This window comes from Enoplosus armatus, chromosome 10 (genome assembly GCF_043641665.1).
Source record: "Enoplosus armatus isolate fEnoArm2 chromosome 10, fEnoArm2.hap1, whole genome shotgun sequence".
NCBI classification, from domain to species: domain Eukaryota; kingdom Metazoa; phylum Chordata; class Actinopteri; order Centrarchiformes; family Enoplosidae; genus Enoplosus; species Enoplosus armatus.
Genome location: NC_092189.1, coordinates 17,059,678 through 17,077,559, shown reverse-complemented (window position 1 = coordinate 17,077,559; position 17,882 = coordinate 17,059,678). Strand labels below are relative to the sequence as shown.

The following is a 17,882-nucleotide window of genomic DNA, read 5'->3' as shown; positions in this document are numbered from 1 at the left end:
GAGCAGTCTAGAAGGTGTAAAACTTATCATATTTTATATTTGTATATTATCACTGAGATATTAGCAGTTTAATGAAAGAGTGACTGTCAGTGTGAAGTTGACAGCTGCCAAAGTTAGAGGCATCCAGGCATAGCAGTGCTGCAGTGGTCTTTGCTGGAAATGACTTAACCGTGACTTCGTCATTCTGAATCTGACTAGGGACCTTTGTCACCCTCCTCTCTCTCTCCCTTTGTTTCTTGTTGCTCTCTACTGTCAAATACCTAATAAGCAGAATAAGAGGCTGCAGCCATCTTCTCTGTGGGGCTGTAGTCAGGCACAGCTGTGCTTTGAGCTGAATGCTCACAATGACAAAGCTAACACGCGGATGCTAACCGAGTCTAATGTTTAACATGGACACCATTTTAGTTTATCATGTTAGCAAGGTAGTATTTGCTAATTAGCACTAAACACACAGTACAGCTGAGGCTGATGGGAATGTCATCAGTTTAGCAGATATTTGGTCATAAACCAAAGTTAAGATTTTGACCTGATGATTGCGTTACACGAAAAGTTATGGGATCATCAGAAAGATTACCATTGAATCCTGAAGAGGGCATGACTGTGTGCACAAATTTCATGGAAATCTATGAAACCTCCCCAGACCCTGTCGTTAGCATGGCTAACAAGAAATGTGATCTTAAAAAATAAGGGGCATTTCTGCACCTGCAAAATGACAGCACACTGTGAAAATGACATCAAACTGTCTGAGCAGACATATTATTTCATTTTAATTGGTGAGTTCCCTGCTGGCCCACCTGTTTCGCCTATCATTTTCCCCTTTTCCACTTCCTCCCATCTCCTCTTTCTTTTTGCCTTTTGATTTATACACCTTTTTCTCCTGTAGGCTATCGTGTCCGTTTGGGCTCCAGCACAGACAAAAAAGACACTGGCCGTCTCCACGTGGACTTCGCCCAGGCCAGAGACGACCTCTATGAGTGGGAGTGTCGGCAGCGCATGTTGGCCAGAGAGGAGAGGCACCGGCGCAAGATGGAGGAGGATCGCCTCCGGCCGCCCTCCCCTCCCCCCATCGTCCACTACTCCGAGCACGAATGCAGCCAGCTGGGAGACAAGATCAAAGGTTGGTAGATATGGAAAAATAAAAAACATATACAATAAAATATGTGCAAAAAGTATGTATATGTAAAAGAAGTAAAACCTTGACACGTGGAAGAAAAGTATTTTCTTTAATCAGCGTAAGGGTATTTACAAATACAGCACAAACTCTTATTGTCACATCGTGAATGAGCGAACACACGCATAAATGGATCCACTCATGGTGCTATCGTTCTTCATGCAAACCACAAACTGACATGGTAGGTAATAAAGATTAGTTCTGTATGTTTGTGCCTGTGTTTGGCTGTTTTCATGCTTGCAGGGGGCACCCAATGCAAGCCAAGGCATTAAAACTGACAAAGCAGTTCTCTGGTGTTCTAACAAATTTAGGGAATTTGTTTTCAGAAGACGTTACACAAAGGCTGTTAAACACGGTATATCAGTTTACTCTCCCCTCAGCACATGCTGCTCTCTCTTATCTTGTCCTTTCTCCTCTCCTCTCTGCACTCTCTTTTCTTCTCTGCTCATCCTTTCGATTTTCTCTCCTCCGCTCCCCCCCCCCCCCCCCCTCTTCTCAGTTTTCCGTTGAGTTTCTGGCTGAATAAACTTGTTTCACTAATGAGAAATGACACTTCCAGGTCTCAGTCACAGTTGCCTGATAACAAAATGGCTGTGACTTTCTGCCTCTCGACCATCTGCGTGTCTTTTTCAGCTCAGTCTTCCCTGGCCCTGGTGGAAAGCACTGTTGTAGCCAAGGATTTGTTTCTGATCACTTTGGGCTGCTGTTGTGAAAACACACATCTCGGCTATTTGCTGCAGCTTTAGGTTTACGCTTTCCTGAATCTTCCACCCAGAGGGAAAAAATGTATTTAGCCCTTTTCAGTGCCAGTTATATTCCTGTACTCCAAACCCAATTCGTCCTTTTGATGACGAAGAAGCTCACAGAGGCGCTTTTCACCCAGACAGCCTCTAAATGGGTTTCATCCGCTCTTTTTACTTCTTTCTTCATGTCCTGCAGGTGTCATCGAGGTCTGTGAAGTTATTCTTTGGTACCAAGTGTATAACAATCTGTCACATGTACAGTTCTCTTCTCTTCTTTTCCCTTTCATCCAATAGCACAGATGTCTTTTTGTTCTCCTGTCCTTGTTCTCTTCAGTTTACTGTGATGGTGTTATTTTTTTAATATTTTTTCCATGTCACCTTCCCCACATTAACCCTGACTTTACTTTGTCTGTTTTCACTCAACAAATTAAAAATGTATATTTATTTAAAGTCACCTGTGTTTGCCCTTTATACTATTCCAAATAGCTGTTATCTACCACAAAGCAGGGCTGTTTGGTGACAATTTACAATTGTCTCACAAGGATTATAATTATGTTTACTTTTACAGGGTTTTATAATCTTTTGGCTTGCCAGCTGTTGCTTTCACTCCCTTAAGTGTCCTAGGAATGTACAGGAATAATTTACTGTTGCTTTCCCGTATTAAACCTGACAATCCCTTTCTCTGTGTCCTCACCTCTTGGCCAGACGACGGCAAGTTTGCTGAAGCAGTGCGTGTGCTCTTGACCTGGTTGGAACGAGGTGAAGTCAACCGCAGGAACGCCAACAACTTCTACTCCATGATCCAGTCCTCCAACGGCCACATCCGCCGGCTGACGAGCGAGAAGAGTCAGCATGAGAAGGAGATGGAGGAGGCCAAAGACAAGTTCAAGACCGCTCTGGCCGGCATAGTGACTCAATGTAAGTCTTATGTTCTCAATTACGCACACTGTAGACTTGGATGTATGATACAGGTTATACTGTATATACTGTAAGTGTTCAACGGTGTATTATCGCAAATTACGTTTAGAATCACTCACTCTGAGCGAGAGAGAGTAACTCATTTAAAGTTTACTACCAGAATACATTTACTATACTCCTTGTTGTGCAGTATGTGTACAGGAGGAGGATAGGAATGAGTCCAATCCATGCTTGGCCACGTTTCTGGTTCAGTGTAAGTTTCCTTATTATAAGCCTAGACACACAACATTGACATACTGTAGGGTGGAGGGCAATATACAGCCAGACATTCACAATTGAAAACGAAATCCCAGTCAAGACTTTATGTTCCTGAAGTACTCAATGCTGCAAATAAGTAAGTATAATATTGTTCACAGCCTCTCGTTAACTCTCACACGTAAATCGCTAAGGAATACACATTGTGGATATAAAGGTTATTGAGCTTAATAGCATCACAGAAGCCATCTTGTTTCTTGCTAGTTTGTTTTTGGGGTGGATGGCTTAAAGGTAAGTTTAATTTCTTTCCTGACAGGCATTCGGTGCCCTGCTCATTACGAATATCTGAAACATTAAAGGAAGAATAATACAGCCCTACATATGAATATCACTGTATCAATACAGCGGAGACCAAACATATACAGTGAACGCATGCTTATCTCATTTCGCTTGATGAAAGGCCAAAGGCAAAGTGTACTGCTCCTACCCACCTTTTTTTTAACTTTGCTGCTGGTTTACACCACCGCCTGCTGCACTTTGTCTCCACATATTCCTCTACATGCATGTTAAACAGAATGTAAACATCCTTAAACACAAAGTGAAGTTGCCAGTGTTGTGTTACATAAATGTATGTTTGTATAAACCACATAGAGTTGTTGTCCTTGTATTAGTAATCCTCCATTATTTCAGCCCATATAAACACATTCCTATTCATGACTTTGTTTTCCTCTTGGTGCATTGCTGGTCATGTTAATGATAAAGCAGAGACTGGCCTCCCGTGAGGAGATTTTACAAGTTTCACTTGGGAGCAACTCTCTGTCCATACCAAATAAATTTACCCTTTCTATGCTTTTAGTTGCCGTCCACATTGATCTGACTCAGATGGAATATGTTGCGTTAAAGGTCACTTCACCTAAGTCACAAAAAAACATATTGTTACTTAATCCCTTGTGGTGTCTAGCCACTGAGGATTAAAAGCTCCCGTTTTATGTGCCCAGGCTTTGAGATATTGGCTTCTCAATCTTCTGCTGCGGCAGTACAGTGGAGGTGCAGAGAATTTCATTTGTAGTGCTCAAAGCATTTAAAAAAATACATTTCAAAGACTCAAAAGCATCTTGCCTTTCCAGAAACAATGTCCCTTTTTTTTTTAAAGATAATCCACAGACCTCACTGTGAAGAGTTTCTATTTGAACTACTTTCTTTTCCATATTGAAAACAAGTAGAATACAAAAAAGAATATATTTATACTTACTTGCATATAAGCTCACAGGCATGAAAGTCTGTCTGTACCCTATCCTCTCTTCTCTGACTTCACCATCGATCTGCTCCATCAAATTACAGGATGCTGGGAAGATGCTATTGATCCCTGTACTGTTCTCTCTCTCACCACTCTGCAGACACAGACACATACACACTGGTGGTCATATTGACACCCCCCCCCCCTCCCCCCGTGTACATTAGGACCTCTGAGATACAAGGACCACCCATACACTCCTTCATGACCACCCACATGACAACAGATAGATAGCTGTGAGGGAAATTACTATATAAATACACTGCAGCTAAGATACAATCAGACTATACAGACCCAGAGCAGCTGTCATCATACACATCATGTAGGAAACCTCTCGAGTTAAACGTCTCATCCTAATAAGACTCCTTGAAGAAGCTTGCTCAGCTCAGTCTACTGTAAAGTTTCTACACTTTGCAGCTACAGCTACACTGAAGGGTTAACCACAGAGGCTTAAAGCTTACAGCTGTTCCTTTTTAAAGAAGAGAGAAATCTGCATAGGGAAAGTATATCAGGAACATTGTGCTACTTTAACAAGGTGTCCTTGGGCAAGATTCCTAACAGCTCACTGCTGTGGTGGAGCTGCATATTGGTCAACAGTGGCACGCTTAAAATAGGTTATTTTTGGCAGCTGCCAGTTGCTTAGCAGTCCTCTTGTTAAACAAATATTAAACAAGACAAGGAGTCTACAATCATGCAAGCAGCTCTGTGAGCCTGTATTTACTGTACGCATAGCACATGTTAGCATGCTAATATTTGCTACGCCAAGTAAAGCTGAGGCTGATGGGAATGTCATTAGGTTTGCAGATACAACAAAGTACTTGACAAATTAAACAAAGTTATTACTATGAATATCAGTAATCTGTTTCAAGACATTTTTTCTTCTTGGTGGCGCTAGAGGAAAAGGAGGAGGAGGAGGATCACCAACGTCAGTAGTTTTCATCTTCTGAGGACCATTTATGTCTGTACAAAGTTTCATGGCAATCTATCCAGTAGTTGTTGACATATTTCAGTCTGGACCAAAGTGGCCATCCCGTCTGTTGAGGCAGAGCTACAGTGTTAAAGGGCTTTATTCTATATGAACCAGTATATCATACATCATTTATATATAAAGTATGTTGGAAAAATGTGTGATTTATTTATGTGTGGGAACTGTCTGACCAGCCATCCTCGAGATGATGCACTGGCATCAGCTGGTAAGTAAATCACAGGCTCGCACACACACACATATAAACACACACACACACACACACACACACACACACACAGTTCTTTACATCCCTAGTTGACTCCACTTTCTCACTCCTCTGCTCCTTCCCACCTGCCCTGTCTTTCTTTCTCTCTCTGTCTCTGGATGGTCTCTGGTCCTTCCCTGCATCCCGCCACAGTTGAACAGATTGTGTCTGTATTCCAAGCTGCTTCCAAACAAAAGGCATGGGACCATTTCTCCAAAGCTCAGCGGAAGAACCTGGACATGTGGCGCAAACAAGCAGAGGTTAGTACACTTTGATTTAATTCTGTTGTTCACATGATTTATGGAAAATTAGACTTTAATCCCATTTTGTTCAACACCTGTCTCCCTCTTTACTCATTGTAAAGTTCTTTAATTTTATATTGATAGTTAAATGCTTACATTAGGAATACATAATGATAGTCACATTTAAACAAGTTATTTAAAAATAGGTGAAATCAGAAGTCAAAAGAGCAGACTCCTTGTTACAGTAAGTACTTTGAACGAAGCTAGCTTACAGAACAGGTGCCTGCTCACTCCAGCCAGTGTGAGATACAGACACACCCAGGTCCAAACCTCTGCCCCCCCCCCCCCCCCCCCCCACCCCCTCCACCCCTTCCTCCTCTCCCGCCCTCCCCCGTGAATTGGATTCAAGCTGCTGGGTGAGTTTCCATCTCTAAGGGTGTCCAGGACACAGGTAAATCGGTACAAGCCTTTTCCCCCTGCTCCAACAAATCTGAATATTTTTGTTTGAGTGGATAATTAAGGAGGAACATCTTGAGACATAAAAGCGTATTCATTTTCAAATTTAACAGCATTTTTGTCATCTACTATCTGCTCACCATTTTTCCTCTCTGCCAAATGGAGCATTAATTAGCATGATGATGGGTTATATGTAATGGAGGGTCTGGAGTTTGGTGCAGTCCTGGGTCTAATGGACTGTATATGATCATATCTGATTGGTAAGTTGAACCTTTGAACCTCCGTATAAAAAAACAACTGATTTAAGGTGTAATTTGGAGTCGAATTGAGACTCTCACACAGCAGAAGCAGCAATCAACTTGTACAAAACGTCTCTGTAAAGGTAGGTGTTGCAAAGTAAAATTGTTCTTCTAATGTTCAGATTTGCTGCAGAATCATGAGTAAGCCATTATAAATGAATAATCTAAAAACTTCACCCATCTGTAACAGAAACTGTTTGTTAGAACTTATCAATAGCTTGTATGGAAGTCTTTTAACACACACTCGATGATTAAGTAGGAAGCTGGAGGATGCATTTGAGTACATGCCTGGTTGTGTGACATCAGTAAAGGCCACTTTTGTGTTGTTGCCTACCCTCACTCAGACCGTGAGGATCTCTAAAGGATGTACTCATTGGGGAATCACTCTCTTCTATATATATGTACATTGTGGCAGGACGTATTCAAATGTATTATGTGGATACCAGAGTGTTTTCATCAGGCCTCAGGGATCTGTCCATTCTTCCTTCATAGAGATGCTGTATACACACTGCATACACCAGGGAGTACAGCCTGACCACAGATGCAAGTCAAAGAGATCACTGTGGGTGGACACTCTACTGCAGAATATGTCCCGATTCAAAAAACATTGTTATGGAAAAATCCTATAAATGACATCCTGGTTCAAACATTCTTTGTAGCTTGTCTCTTCTAGCTACTTTATTATAACTATGAGAATATACTTTATTATCATTCAGCGTGACACCACATACACTGTGTGTTTTACAGTATATGTGTGGGTGTGTGAGTGTGTCTCAGAGCGACAGACGAACAGACAGATGAAGTCATTTGGACTCAAAGCTCTTGGTTCAGCATTGGCCCGGCTCGAGTCTGTATCTCCCTGCAGCTGTCTGTGAGGGTTTAAGTAAGTTTATTCACTGCAGGGAATTATACATTCAACTGGGGGAAAATAATATCCTAAAGGATTCATAAAAGGAATTAAAATATAGATTAACCTAGTATTTTGCCACCCAGCTACCATAATATTTTAATTTCAACAGTGGATCAACTTGCATGTGACAGGTGTCGTTCATAGTGACAAACCTACAGATAATTATCACCTGACTCTGCAGCTTTCAGCTCTTTGTTTTCATTTTACGGGCCTATAACTTAACTTTTGGATGCTACCTGCTCATCACCAAACGGCAGACAGACAAAGTTAGCGACTAGCTGGTGAACATAGTGGAGTATTTAGCAGCTAAACAGGCAGAGATTCCCCTCAGAGGTCAAAAGGAAAAACAAAGAGTTAAAAGAGTGAATATTGGACCTTGAATATTGCATTTGTCAGGTGGCCAGAGAAGCAACTCCAAAAAAATTATACTGTTTTTTAACTGCTGGATGTGTAAATAAACAACTGTTTGCTAACAACTTCTTAAGGTAATGATATATCAGTGTTGTATTTACAGCTTTCACAGCATCTAAGTGGCCAAAAATCGATCATTGCAGCTTCATTAAACATTTAAACTGCTAGGCTCCAACAACCCATAGAAAACACAGTCCTCATACACTATGGGCTTATCCAGTTGTTATGGCTAACCTGCTGGCAAACAGTTGCCTGTTTACGCCCACAACAGTCACAGAAGAAGATGAGCTTCCCGACTGACTTATGTTTCCAGCCACTTGATGAAGAAGTCTAAAACTCACTCCCCTGTTAGTTTTGGTTTGATTACCATCAACTATTAAATAGATATTTGGGACTCTTGACTCGATTTTCACCAGTGACTTGTTTACTTCAGCTCTGTGTCATTTATCGCTGGGCTGGTGGAATGCACTGAGCTTGTCGGAGCTAGAAACCGCTGCCTTTGGGTTACATATGTGGGTGTAATAAGAGCTGTGAGACGCAACCATACATTATGTGTGAAGGTCACAGAGCCAAAATAATGGGCTAAAAGTGTCAAAAGGCTGCATAGAGCTGCAGATGTGGGTGCTAATTCTCAGTAACTTTCGGCACAACTGGGAATTCTTTTACATTACATGGAGGGATTTGATTCAACCTCAGAAATGTGGCTTAATCCAGGTTTATTTTCACATTGATCACACAGGCCTGCCTTAGAGGCTGCCGTGTGTAGGACTGGCAGCCTCTGGCCAGTGTAAAGAGCATAGGTAAGTAAATGCAGTTGCTCAGGGGTAGTTTATCATCAAATAGGCAGCCAGGTTCACTCTCAGTCATTGTGTATTCAGTATGATTCTGTGGCCTGGAGGTGAAATATGGAGGAACGAGCTGCGGCGTTGAGTAGCTGCAGCTCCCAGGCAGAATCAGACAACAGCTGCCTCCCTCTATCACTGTTTTTTTTTTTTTGTGGTGTGTGTGTGCTTGCGTGTATGCAGCGGATGTGTGTGTGCACAATGTACTCCTCACACGCCAGATGGTTGTGTGTCTGCATGTGCTTGTGAGGGTAGAGTACCTGTTTGACCTTTGCCATGGGCTCAGGCTGATAACGTCAGCTGACAGATGGTCTTAAGTTTATTTACTCTTGGGCAGCGTTTTGCTCCCTTTTAGCTTTTCAGGAGTATTTTTCAGTTTAGTTGTTGTGAATTTGTCATTGGCAGAACACTCATGTCTCTATCTGCTGGTGTTGTTTCTACATGTGTGTTTCAATACATACTGGTTTAAATTGTAAAGTGAGAACGCTGTCCATATGTTCAACTGGTGTTCTTTAACATGTTAAATGTGTGAATGTTTAGGTCTATCTTGATGACCAGATATCCTTGCGTGTATAGTTTTGTGTAAAATAAATCATGGGGAGCAGTAGGCTTGATCAAGGCGGTGATGGTTACTAAAGGTGAGCAAAGTGATATATTTTTTCAAATCTCACATTTGAGCATTTAAACAAAGTGGTTTTACGGCACTTAATTCCATAAACTTTATTAAAGAAATGCATTAAATGAGCCAATTTTAAGTTGCAGGAGAGACGAGATGATATTGATCAATTCCCTGCCTGTAGTAGCCGTGTTCCGATATGTCTAGAGTCAGCTGGATCTTACTGTATAGCCTTTGTTGAGCTGTGATAAAGGTTAAACGCTATAGATGATCGTGTATTCAATGTAATGATAAGAATGTTATCAACCCAAAAAAAACGGTTGGCTGATTCCTAACTGGTTCACCTTTATATTTTAGGTGACATGTGTTGTATACATTAAAGCTCTTATCCAGTGTCAGTCACTTTTTCAGCCAGGACCAGGCAATAATTCAGTACTATTTCTCACCATCTCTTTATAAAATAGCATAGTGGCAAGATATTGCCTTAGAGATATTGCCTGTAAATAATGGAAAGTCACATTTTAGACATCAGCCTGTTAGAGCATGAGGTCTTAAATACTTGAGAACATAGAAAGTATTGAACACGCCCCCATGGTTACATGCATGTCTGACCCTGACCTCAATGTCTTACATTGCATGGACATTTTTCTGTGGCCTTCAACGCTCTAAGTGGAAAAGGGTCATCAGTCTGTGTCTCTTTACAGGATAGTTAGCTGTGCTCTTTATTCTCCTGCTCCATTAGCAGTAGACCTCGTCTTTTTATTGAAGACACTGTGTTCTACTGTAGCTCAAACATCGACTCATGAAAGCTGAATGGTATTTAAAATGGTTCATGGTTCGGTCTTTAAGCATGGACTGTAATGTGTGTAATGTATCAAGAGGATTTTTGTTTGTTTGTTTTGCTTTTCTCTTAACACACACCTGGAAGGTTTGTTCTAATTTACAGACAATCCAATTCAATGGGTTAACCTTAATCTTTAAACCATTTCGAAACCTGCCTCTGGTTATTGGTCTCCAGATGGATGTAGTCATTAGTGATTCTGTCTGTAAGGGTGAAATGAAACAGAAGATTGATATTTTACAGTTACTACTGTGGGTTTCCAGATGTGCACTCAATTAGAGTAAAACATGGGTGTAAACACTAGACTAGACATGGTATCATCCTAAATCAGTGTCTTCTGAAGTGATAGTGCTTTGACATTTTTGACAGGAGCTGTGGTTTTTAGTGTCATATACTTGTATGTATTTTAGCTGCATGAATGTGCCGTTTCACCAAGTAACAAGAGCAAAGTAAAGCACTAAACTGTGGGGTCTGGTCGTATTTGTGCTACCATCTGCCCTATCGCTGTGCAGAGACCATCCTTTTCATCTTTGTTCATCTAACACTCTTTTGTTCTGTCTTGATCTGTTATAAGTATTCTTCACAGCTAATGCTTAACAGTGAAATCAAAGAGCTGCCTCACTGATGATCCTACTCCATACTGGCACCTGCTAAAACGTGCATCTCCCATGAGTCTTTGCGGTTCTAACCCGCCCCTCTTTTGGTTGTGTTTTGCAGGAGATTAGAAACATGCACAACGAGCAGCTGATGGGCATCAGACGAGAGGAGGAGATGGAGATGTCTGACGATGACATGGAGGACGCCCCTGACAGCAAGGACTCCGAGGACTCTGGTATGCATATGCATCGTATGCAACACTTCTGTCAACATGACAGGCCCATACACAGATCAAGGTCTCCAGAGGATGAACACAGAGACCGTTGAATAACTGACGGAGACAGCTGTGTTTGACTGAAATGACAGTAATCATCCCCCATGCATCTGACAACCATCTGACGACTCCACATGAATAGAAAACACATGTAAAGTACATCAAGATGCTGACACCACGCAACGCTTTACTGAGTTGATGCTGAACACAGCTACTAAATGACATCCACCCCAGTCCACCCTGGTGAATGTACACATCTCCATAGGAGCGTGAATGTGTGTGTGAATCTGTCCACACCTGCCAGCTGCCTTCTCATTGCAGACCGGGGTACCACTGAAGTGCCATAATCCTCTGTTTTTCCCTCAAAGGAGTCTGTTTGTGTTTGCTGAAGTAACAAAAACTAACGGTGCTGCTAATCTCTCAACCCCCATTACAATAACCCATAAGTCTAGAGTAGTCACCAGGGCCACATGCATGTAACCGAAACCACCTCATGTAAGGTCGTCTCTCATCTCGTGTTTTGTGCCTCTCTGCGTGTTGTCATGCTCACCTCAAATACTCTTTCTTCTTCCCTTTTTAATAATTCTGATCTCTGCCATTTGCTAATATGACAGCTTCTCTAATCAGCATGCAAATGTATGTAAATGCAGTCGCCGGCTCAACCCCTTCTCTTTTGCAACCTTGCTATTTAGCTATCAGTAATTAGCATTGCTGTCAAAGACCTGTCATGCCGCTCGATGCTACAGGATTGGCTGAAGTGACAGGTGTTAATGTGACACTTCTTGGTATTCGTGTTAACAGGCTGACTATTACACCTCCTTTACTCACTAACCTTTAAGCAAAGGGGCATATTTACACGCCAACCAGCCCCGCTGAAAACACCTGTGTTATGACTGCAGCCTCTTAAAATGTGAATCGATGCTCTGCGTCTGACTCATGTAGAGAATAGAAAGCAAGAGAAACGCTTGTGTGCATGACTGTACGCCTGTAGGTGTGTGTGTGCACGCTCATGGATATCTGCAGGTCGATAGCGCTGCCTGTTACGTAACAGAAGGGGAATTGCTTAGAATCTGGCCATGCGGTTGACACCTCCTCACACCAAGTTGATGAGGCTCTCAGATCAATACACTTCTCACCTCAAACCTTCATTTTGCTGGGAGAAAAGTACACACAAACACAGCGTGAACACACACACACACACTCTCACCCAGCAAGAGTTCATTAACACTGCCAATGGTCCTCCACGATAGACTGCAGGCAGCACTCATGGACACCCACACAGAACCTAACCAGACACGCATTCATGCATGCACACACACACACACACACACTCGCGCTCACACAGTATGGGGCTTATCTCCCCAGTCCAGTCAGTGTATTGCACTTTCCCAAAGAGCTTCCCCTCAAGGCCCGCAGGACGAGAGCAGAGCTGATAATACTGGACATCTCTGGAGCTGAGCAGGTCTCATGTAGTAATAACTCCCACTGTCTTCTCTCTTTGCTCAATAGGTCAGGTCAAATGTCCAGTAGAGAGCTCTTGGACAAAACACTTCACTATCACAGCTTTCAGTAGTCTTTGTTAATGTACTGCAGGTGTTTAGATTATCGAACATGGAATAAATGTCCAAATAACAATTTCCAGATTGCTTGACAACGTTGTACCTTGCAATTTATAGTATTGAGTATAGAGTTCTTTTAAAGGCCCTGAAAGCCTATTTTCTCAATCAGCTTCTTGATAGGATCCTTTTCTGCCAAAGTAAGAACAATTTTGGTTTCACATGAGAGATTTCTGTAGTTTTGTGTTTTGTCTGGGCTGTCAATAGAGTTGTGATGTGGAGAGAGCCGCTGTTTTTCCTTTTCTGTATTCTCATTTCAAATTATTCTTTAAACCATAGCCTCAGTTTTGCTCAACAGAGAAACGCAGGGCTCTTACTGATGATGTAAAGATCATATGGGTTTATGTTATGACCAATAGTTTTACTTTTGTTTCTGAGATATCTTGTTTTGCTCGTCATTTTGACATGGCAGACAACTCTAAACACACCCAAAATGGCTTCTCACACTTCGCAACTCTATCAATCAAATCAAACCAGACCCACATAGTCCTGATGAGGCTGATTAGATGAGTTTCTGAGAGTTAAACTCTTAATAAATTACACCTAAGGAAATGCAATATACTGTATGTTTGAAACCAAGTTTTCAGGGGCTGTAATGCTACCTGGTGTAAAAGTACTTACAAAATCTTTATCTGAAATACCTGCAGGAACAGGAGGAGATATATTTTATCAGCAGACATCTATCAAGAGGACATTTGCCATTTTGTGTTTCAAGATGCCTGAAATTTGCATAAAGTAAAATTGAGCTCTACTCTTTCACGCTTTGAATTTTAAGATGCTCATTATTTCTGTGCCCGCTCTCGCTCAAATGGTCAGTGAGCGATCCGATCACGTTTGCAAATGTCACTGTGTGAGAGCTTCAATATTTTGTTTCGTTGAAATGTATCCACAGTGTTTCCACAAAAGATCAGGGATAAGTTGAGAACACAAGGTGAAAAGCCTCATCACTCTCTGGGACACTCTGTGAGACTGTACAATAATGTGTAGTGATCTATGACAGTGTTATACATAATAAACACCATATTCCATACTGTTCTCTATACTTATGTCTAAATCTGTAGGTGTCTCCCAAGCAGAAGCCTTAAAGGAGGAGAATGACTCCCTGCGCTGCCAGCTGGACGCCTACAGGAACGAGGTGGAGCTGCTCAAACAGGAACAGGGCAAGAACCAACCAATGAGGAGTGAGGAGGACAACACGCACTCTCAGCAGCTCAGCTTCCTGCAGCAGGCTCTGCAGGGCATGCAGAAGGTAGCACTCATTATATACACAGAAGTGTACAGACACTTCTTTTCCAATCATCTGTCCAACAATAAATTTAATCTTACTGTTCTGCACCAGGTTCTTTTTAAGAACAAGGTCGCTCAGGTTAACCCATTGAATTTTTCACGTAAGATTAAAAACTCGACTGTCATTTATTCATGACACATCACTTTTAAAGAGTGCTACGTGGGAACAAGTGGGAAAGTGCAGCTGTCTGGAGCAGCTGTTAGTCTTTTCTGAAGAGCTGCTTTAAAAAAAATGATATTTTCAGGTTTATTCTGGTTAAAGAAAAGCTTATTCGCAGTTGGAATGGGTTTTACTTGGTGTTGGACGGTTGTGTGTTGATTCAAACAGCGCACAGATACTTCTTGGAACAAACCCAAGGCTATTAAAACAATTTCATACAAGTTATTCAAAGAAAGATCATGAAATGTGCCTTGAATATCATACAGTATACTTGCTTCTGAATGTTGTTGTACAGCAGCTTCCATTCCCAAATTAAACCCATCTCAGTGGTTAGTGTAACTGTTTTTAAATGTTTTATATATTCATAAAATACAACATATCAGACTTTATCAGGGATAAAATGATAAAGTCCTTATTTCCATTGTTACACCTGCCGTTTTTACAGCCCACCAACATTTATTAAGACAGAGAGGCATTCGATGTCTGACATGAAGAAATATTAGAAAGTAGGAACTAAAACACATATGAACAAACAAGTAATAAAATATTTTCGGGAAGCAAATAAAGTAAGCAACAAAAAGAATATCATAAACACCCAAAAAGAAATTACATCATGACAAGACATCAGTTGTATAAGATGGTTCAAGATGCAAATACAAATAAATTAGAAATAAAACATTAATACTGCCGTGTGTGTGTGTGTGTGAATGACAATGTATATGTATATGCACAGACACATGAAAGGAGAAGATCATCACAGGAAAGGCGACTACTCACAGTTTGCTTTTTAAGCCTTTGACATGGAAACAGTCGTTGAGAATCAATCATAGCACAAGGTCCATGTAGGAGCTGTCCTGGAGCTTTCAATGATGTCGCATGATCTTCATCAGCAGACCGAGAAAAAGAAAATCCATCACAGATGATAATTCCTTGAAGAGCTCAGGGAGAAAAAAGGACAATTCTCTGTCTACTGGGCAAACGGCATCTGCTGACGACGATCATGTGATTTTGGTGACATACGACTAAATCTTTAGGTTACAGGATGGCCAACATTTCCACTTTGAAAAGAACAACCTCTATAATGTCAGAAAGCCTTAAATCTACCTTTTTAAATACTTAAGAACTACTAAATTGACATTCCGGCATTTGTCAAGTGTCCTCACTTAGCTAGCTGTCACAGGTAATGGAAATTATGATCGATTTATGTTTAAAAGAGGAGAATCCATTAAGGCCCTGCTGTTCATTTGTACTTGCAGAGAGTAATTACCTTCCCAGCTTATGTCTCTCTGATGTGTTTGTGAAAAAATTAGGTGAATGAATTGAATTGGATACCTCTCCTTTCCCAGGGTCCACATGTTGTATTACGCAGGCACACAAATTGCAATTAAATATTATCAGCATGTACTGGCAACCTTTTGTGAATTACAGCACTTAATGTGTAGCTTTGCAGATGAAACTTCCTGGCTGTAAAGACCCCACTGCGTCTCGCGGACCCTCTTTTTGTTTGAAATTAACGCAGCAGGAGGTGAATCTTTTCATCTGTGTTTAGCAGATAACTTCAGGGGACACGTTGGAGATAAATATAGTTGTTAGCTTTCAAAGATTTGTGTAATTTGTAAGTTTATAACCAATGGATTTGGCAAATTGCTCCTCTATAAGACTGATGATAATGCAACGATTGTTTTCTCTCTAGAAATTCATGTCAGAGTCTAATTGCTTTTTTGTGTTGTGTTAAAGTTGTAATTACCGGTGTAGGGATTACATGCTAGATATTAATAAAACAAACGGCTGATTGTTCCTCTGCTTTCACAGCAGTTTGAGTACGAGGTTCGTATCGTCACGGTTAGTTAGTTCACAGTAGCATTAGTGGCTTACTGTTCTCCCCTTCTTTCTTTTTTTCTTTTTGCAGCAATTGTTGAAAATGAGGGAAGAATTAAAACAACGAGAGGCAGAGCTGGAGAAGAGTTTGGAGGACAAACAGCAGCTGAAGAACCAAGTCCAGAACCTGAAGGAGGGACTTCAGAACCTGCAAAACACACACGCAATGCAGGTTAGTTTGACAGAAAACATTTTTGTCTGCTGGGTTTCGACGAAAGGGGAAGAATCTACCATGTTTCCTTAATGTGTTTTTTATGAAAGTTAATTTCTGGGTTACTTGCTTTTGTTTGAAAGTGAACACTCTCTAATTTGCATTTTAATAAGAAAGAAATCAGTTCAAGATGAATTCCAACGCATGAAAGATGTTTGGGAAATAAATCATCAATAAACAAAAGGGCAGAATGTGATACTTGTAATATGTACTTTTGGGTCGGAAAAAATGACTCAATAATTTGAACTAGTTTAAAACTTGTTTCTGAGCTCATCAGATATCCCAGAACAGCTATTTTGGCTGCATCTTTTTAATATCAACACTGCGGGGAAGGGCCCACCACAATGAGACAGACAATTTCTAACTTCAATCAGTGTTCTGGTGTTCCCATCTTCTTCCCAGGGAGCTTAATTCATTCTTTTTTAACACCCAGTATAATAGACTCTTTAATTTCCAATTTCCCTCCAAAAGGTTAATAATGCAGCTTTCAAGTTTTAAGTGGCTCAGTAAAATGATAGTTTATGATTTCCCTTCATTTGGCTTTCATTAGGCTACAGTAATGCATCAACGCATTCAACCATAATCATTTGAGGACTATTTGCCATCCTTTCTGTGTAGGAAACTTTGTTAGTGTCCTTCAAAGTTTGTTCTGCATTAGTGTGAAAAACAGTTCACATTGACACAAACATAAAGCTAATGAAATACTCTGAGGTGGCTATACCATATCTTTAGTGCTGAAACGATTGGTTGATTAATCTATTAGACTGTCGGAAGAAAACTATTTTGAAAATAGATTCATCCTTTCATTCATTGTTCAAGCAAAAATGTGCTCGTTCAAGCTTCTCAAATGTGAGTTTATTTTGTCATATATGATGGTAAACTGATTATCTTTGGGTTTTAAAGTGTTGGTCAGATAAAACAAGCAACTTCATAATGTCACCTTGGGCTCTGCGGAATTATAATGGACAGTTTTCACCATTTTCCATCTAATTCATCATTCATGTACAGTAATATGGACAGAAAGAGACTTACAACAGCATTTATTTGAAAAAGACAAGGTCTGCTATCAAGTGTGAACTAGCTAGCTTGTACAACCCCCCCCCCTGGAGATCAATAAAGTATTTCTGATTCTGATTCTAACATGATGAAATGTGTTAGTTTACTAAGTGATCACTATGTCATGCATAAATATGGTCATAAATTATAAAAACATCAACAACAGTCTCAAGGAGTCTACAAGCAAGCCAATGGTGCTAGTGGCAATTCCAGTTTCATTGGTGTCCCCATCTGTTCTAGAAAATGGTCTCTGTACGGCACAACACAGAGCGTTCATGTTGGTGCATCATTTTTCTAACCGCTCCACTATGGACACATTTAAACAATTGTTATAAATCAATAGTCGGGTGCCCATATGAACACTTAAACAGGTTTTCCTTGCTGTAATCATTCCTCCTGTTCATGCTGCTTCATCCTTCTCTCGATGTGCTTCTACTGTAAGTGCAGAACTACACTCTAAAGTCTATCTTAAGTTAATATGTTTAACAGTCAGAGTTAAATCAATCAAGTAGCACCAACGTTACAGTCTTCCGAGTATGAAATTCCCTTTTTGTGTTACAGTCCTGGCACAGA

General features: G+C 40.8%; 1 protein-coding gene across 2 annotated transcripts in view; it reads left to right on the top strand.

The window, feature by feature from the left end:
• enox2 (ecto-NOX disulfide-thiol exchanger 2) overlaps window positions 1-17,882 on the top strand; it is a 51,545-nt gene that overhangs the window by 22,210 nt on the left and 11,453 nt on the right. Inside the window, exons 4-9 of one of the 2 annotated variants that reach the window (XM_070912945.1) lie at window positions 884-1,117; window positions 2,620-2,832; window positions 5,767-5,873; window positions 10,948-11,062; window positions 13,779-13,966; window positions 16,074-16,205. In XM_070912945.1, the coding sequence (XP_070769046.1) occupies window positions 884-1,117; window positions 2,620-2,832; window positions 5,767-5,873; window positions 10,948-11,062; window positions 13,779-13,966; window positions 16,074-16,205 (989 nt within the window). The remainder of the gene's footprint in view (window positions 1-883; window positions 1,118-2,619; window positions 2,833-5,766; window positions 5,874-10,947; window positions 11,063-13,778; window positions 13,967-16,073; window positions 16,206-17,882) is intronic. The other variant, XM_070912944.1, reaches the window with a different exon arrangement.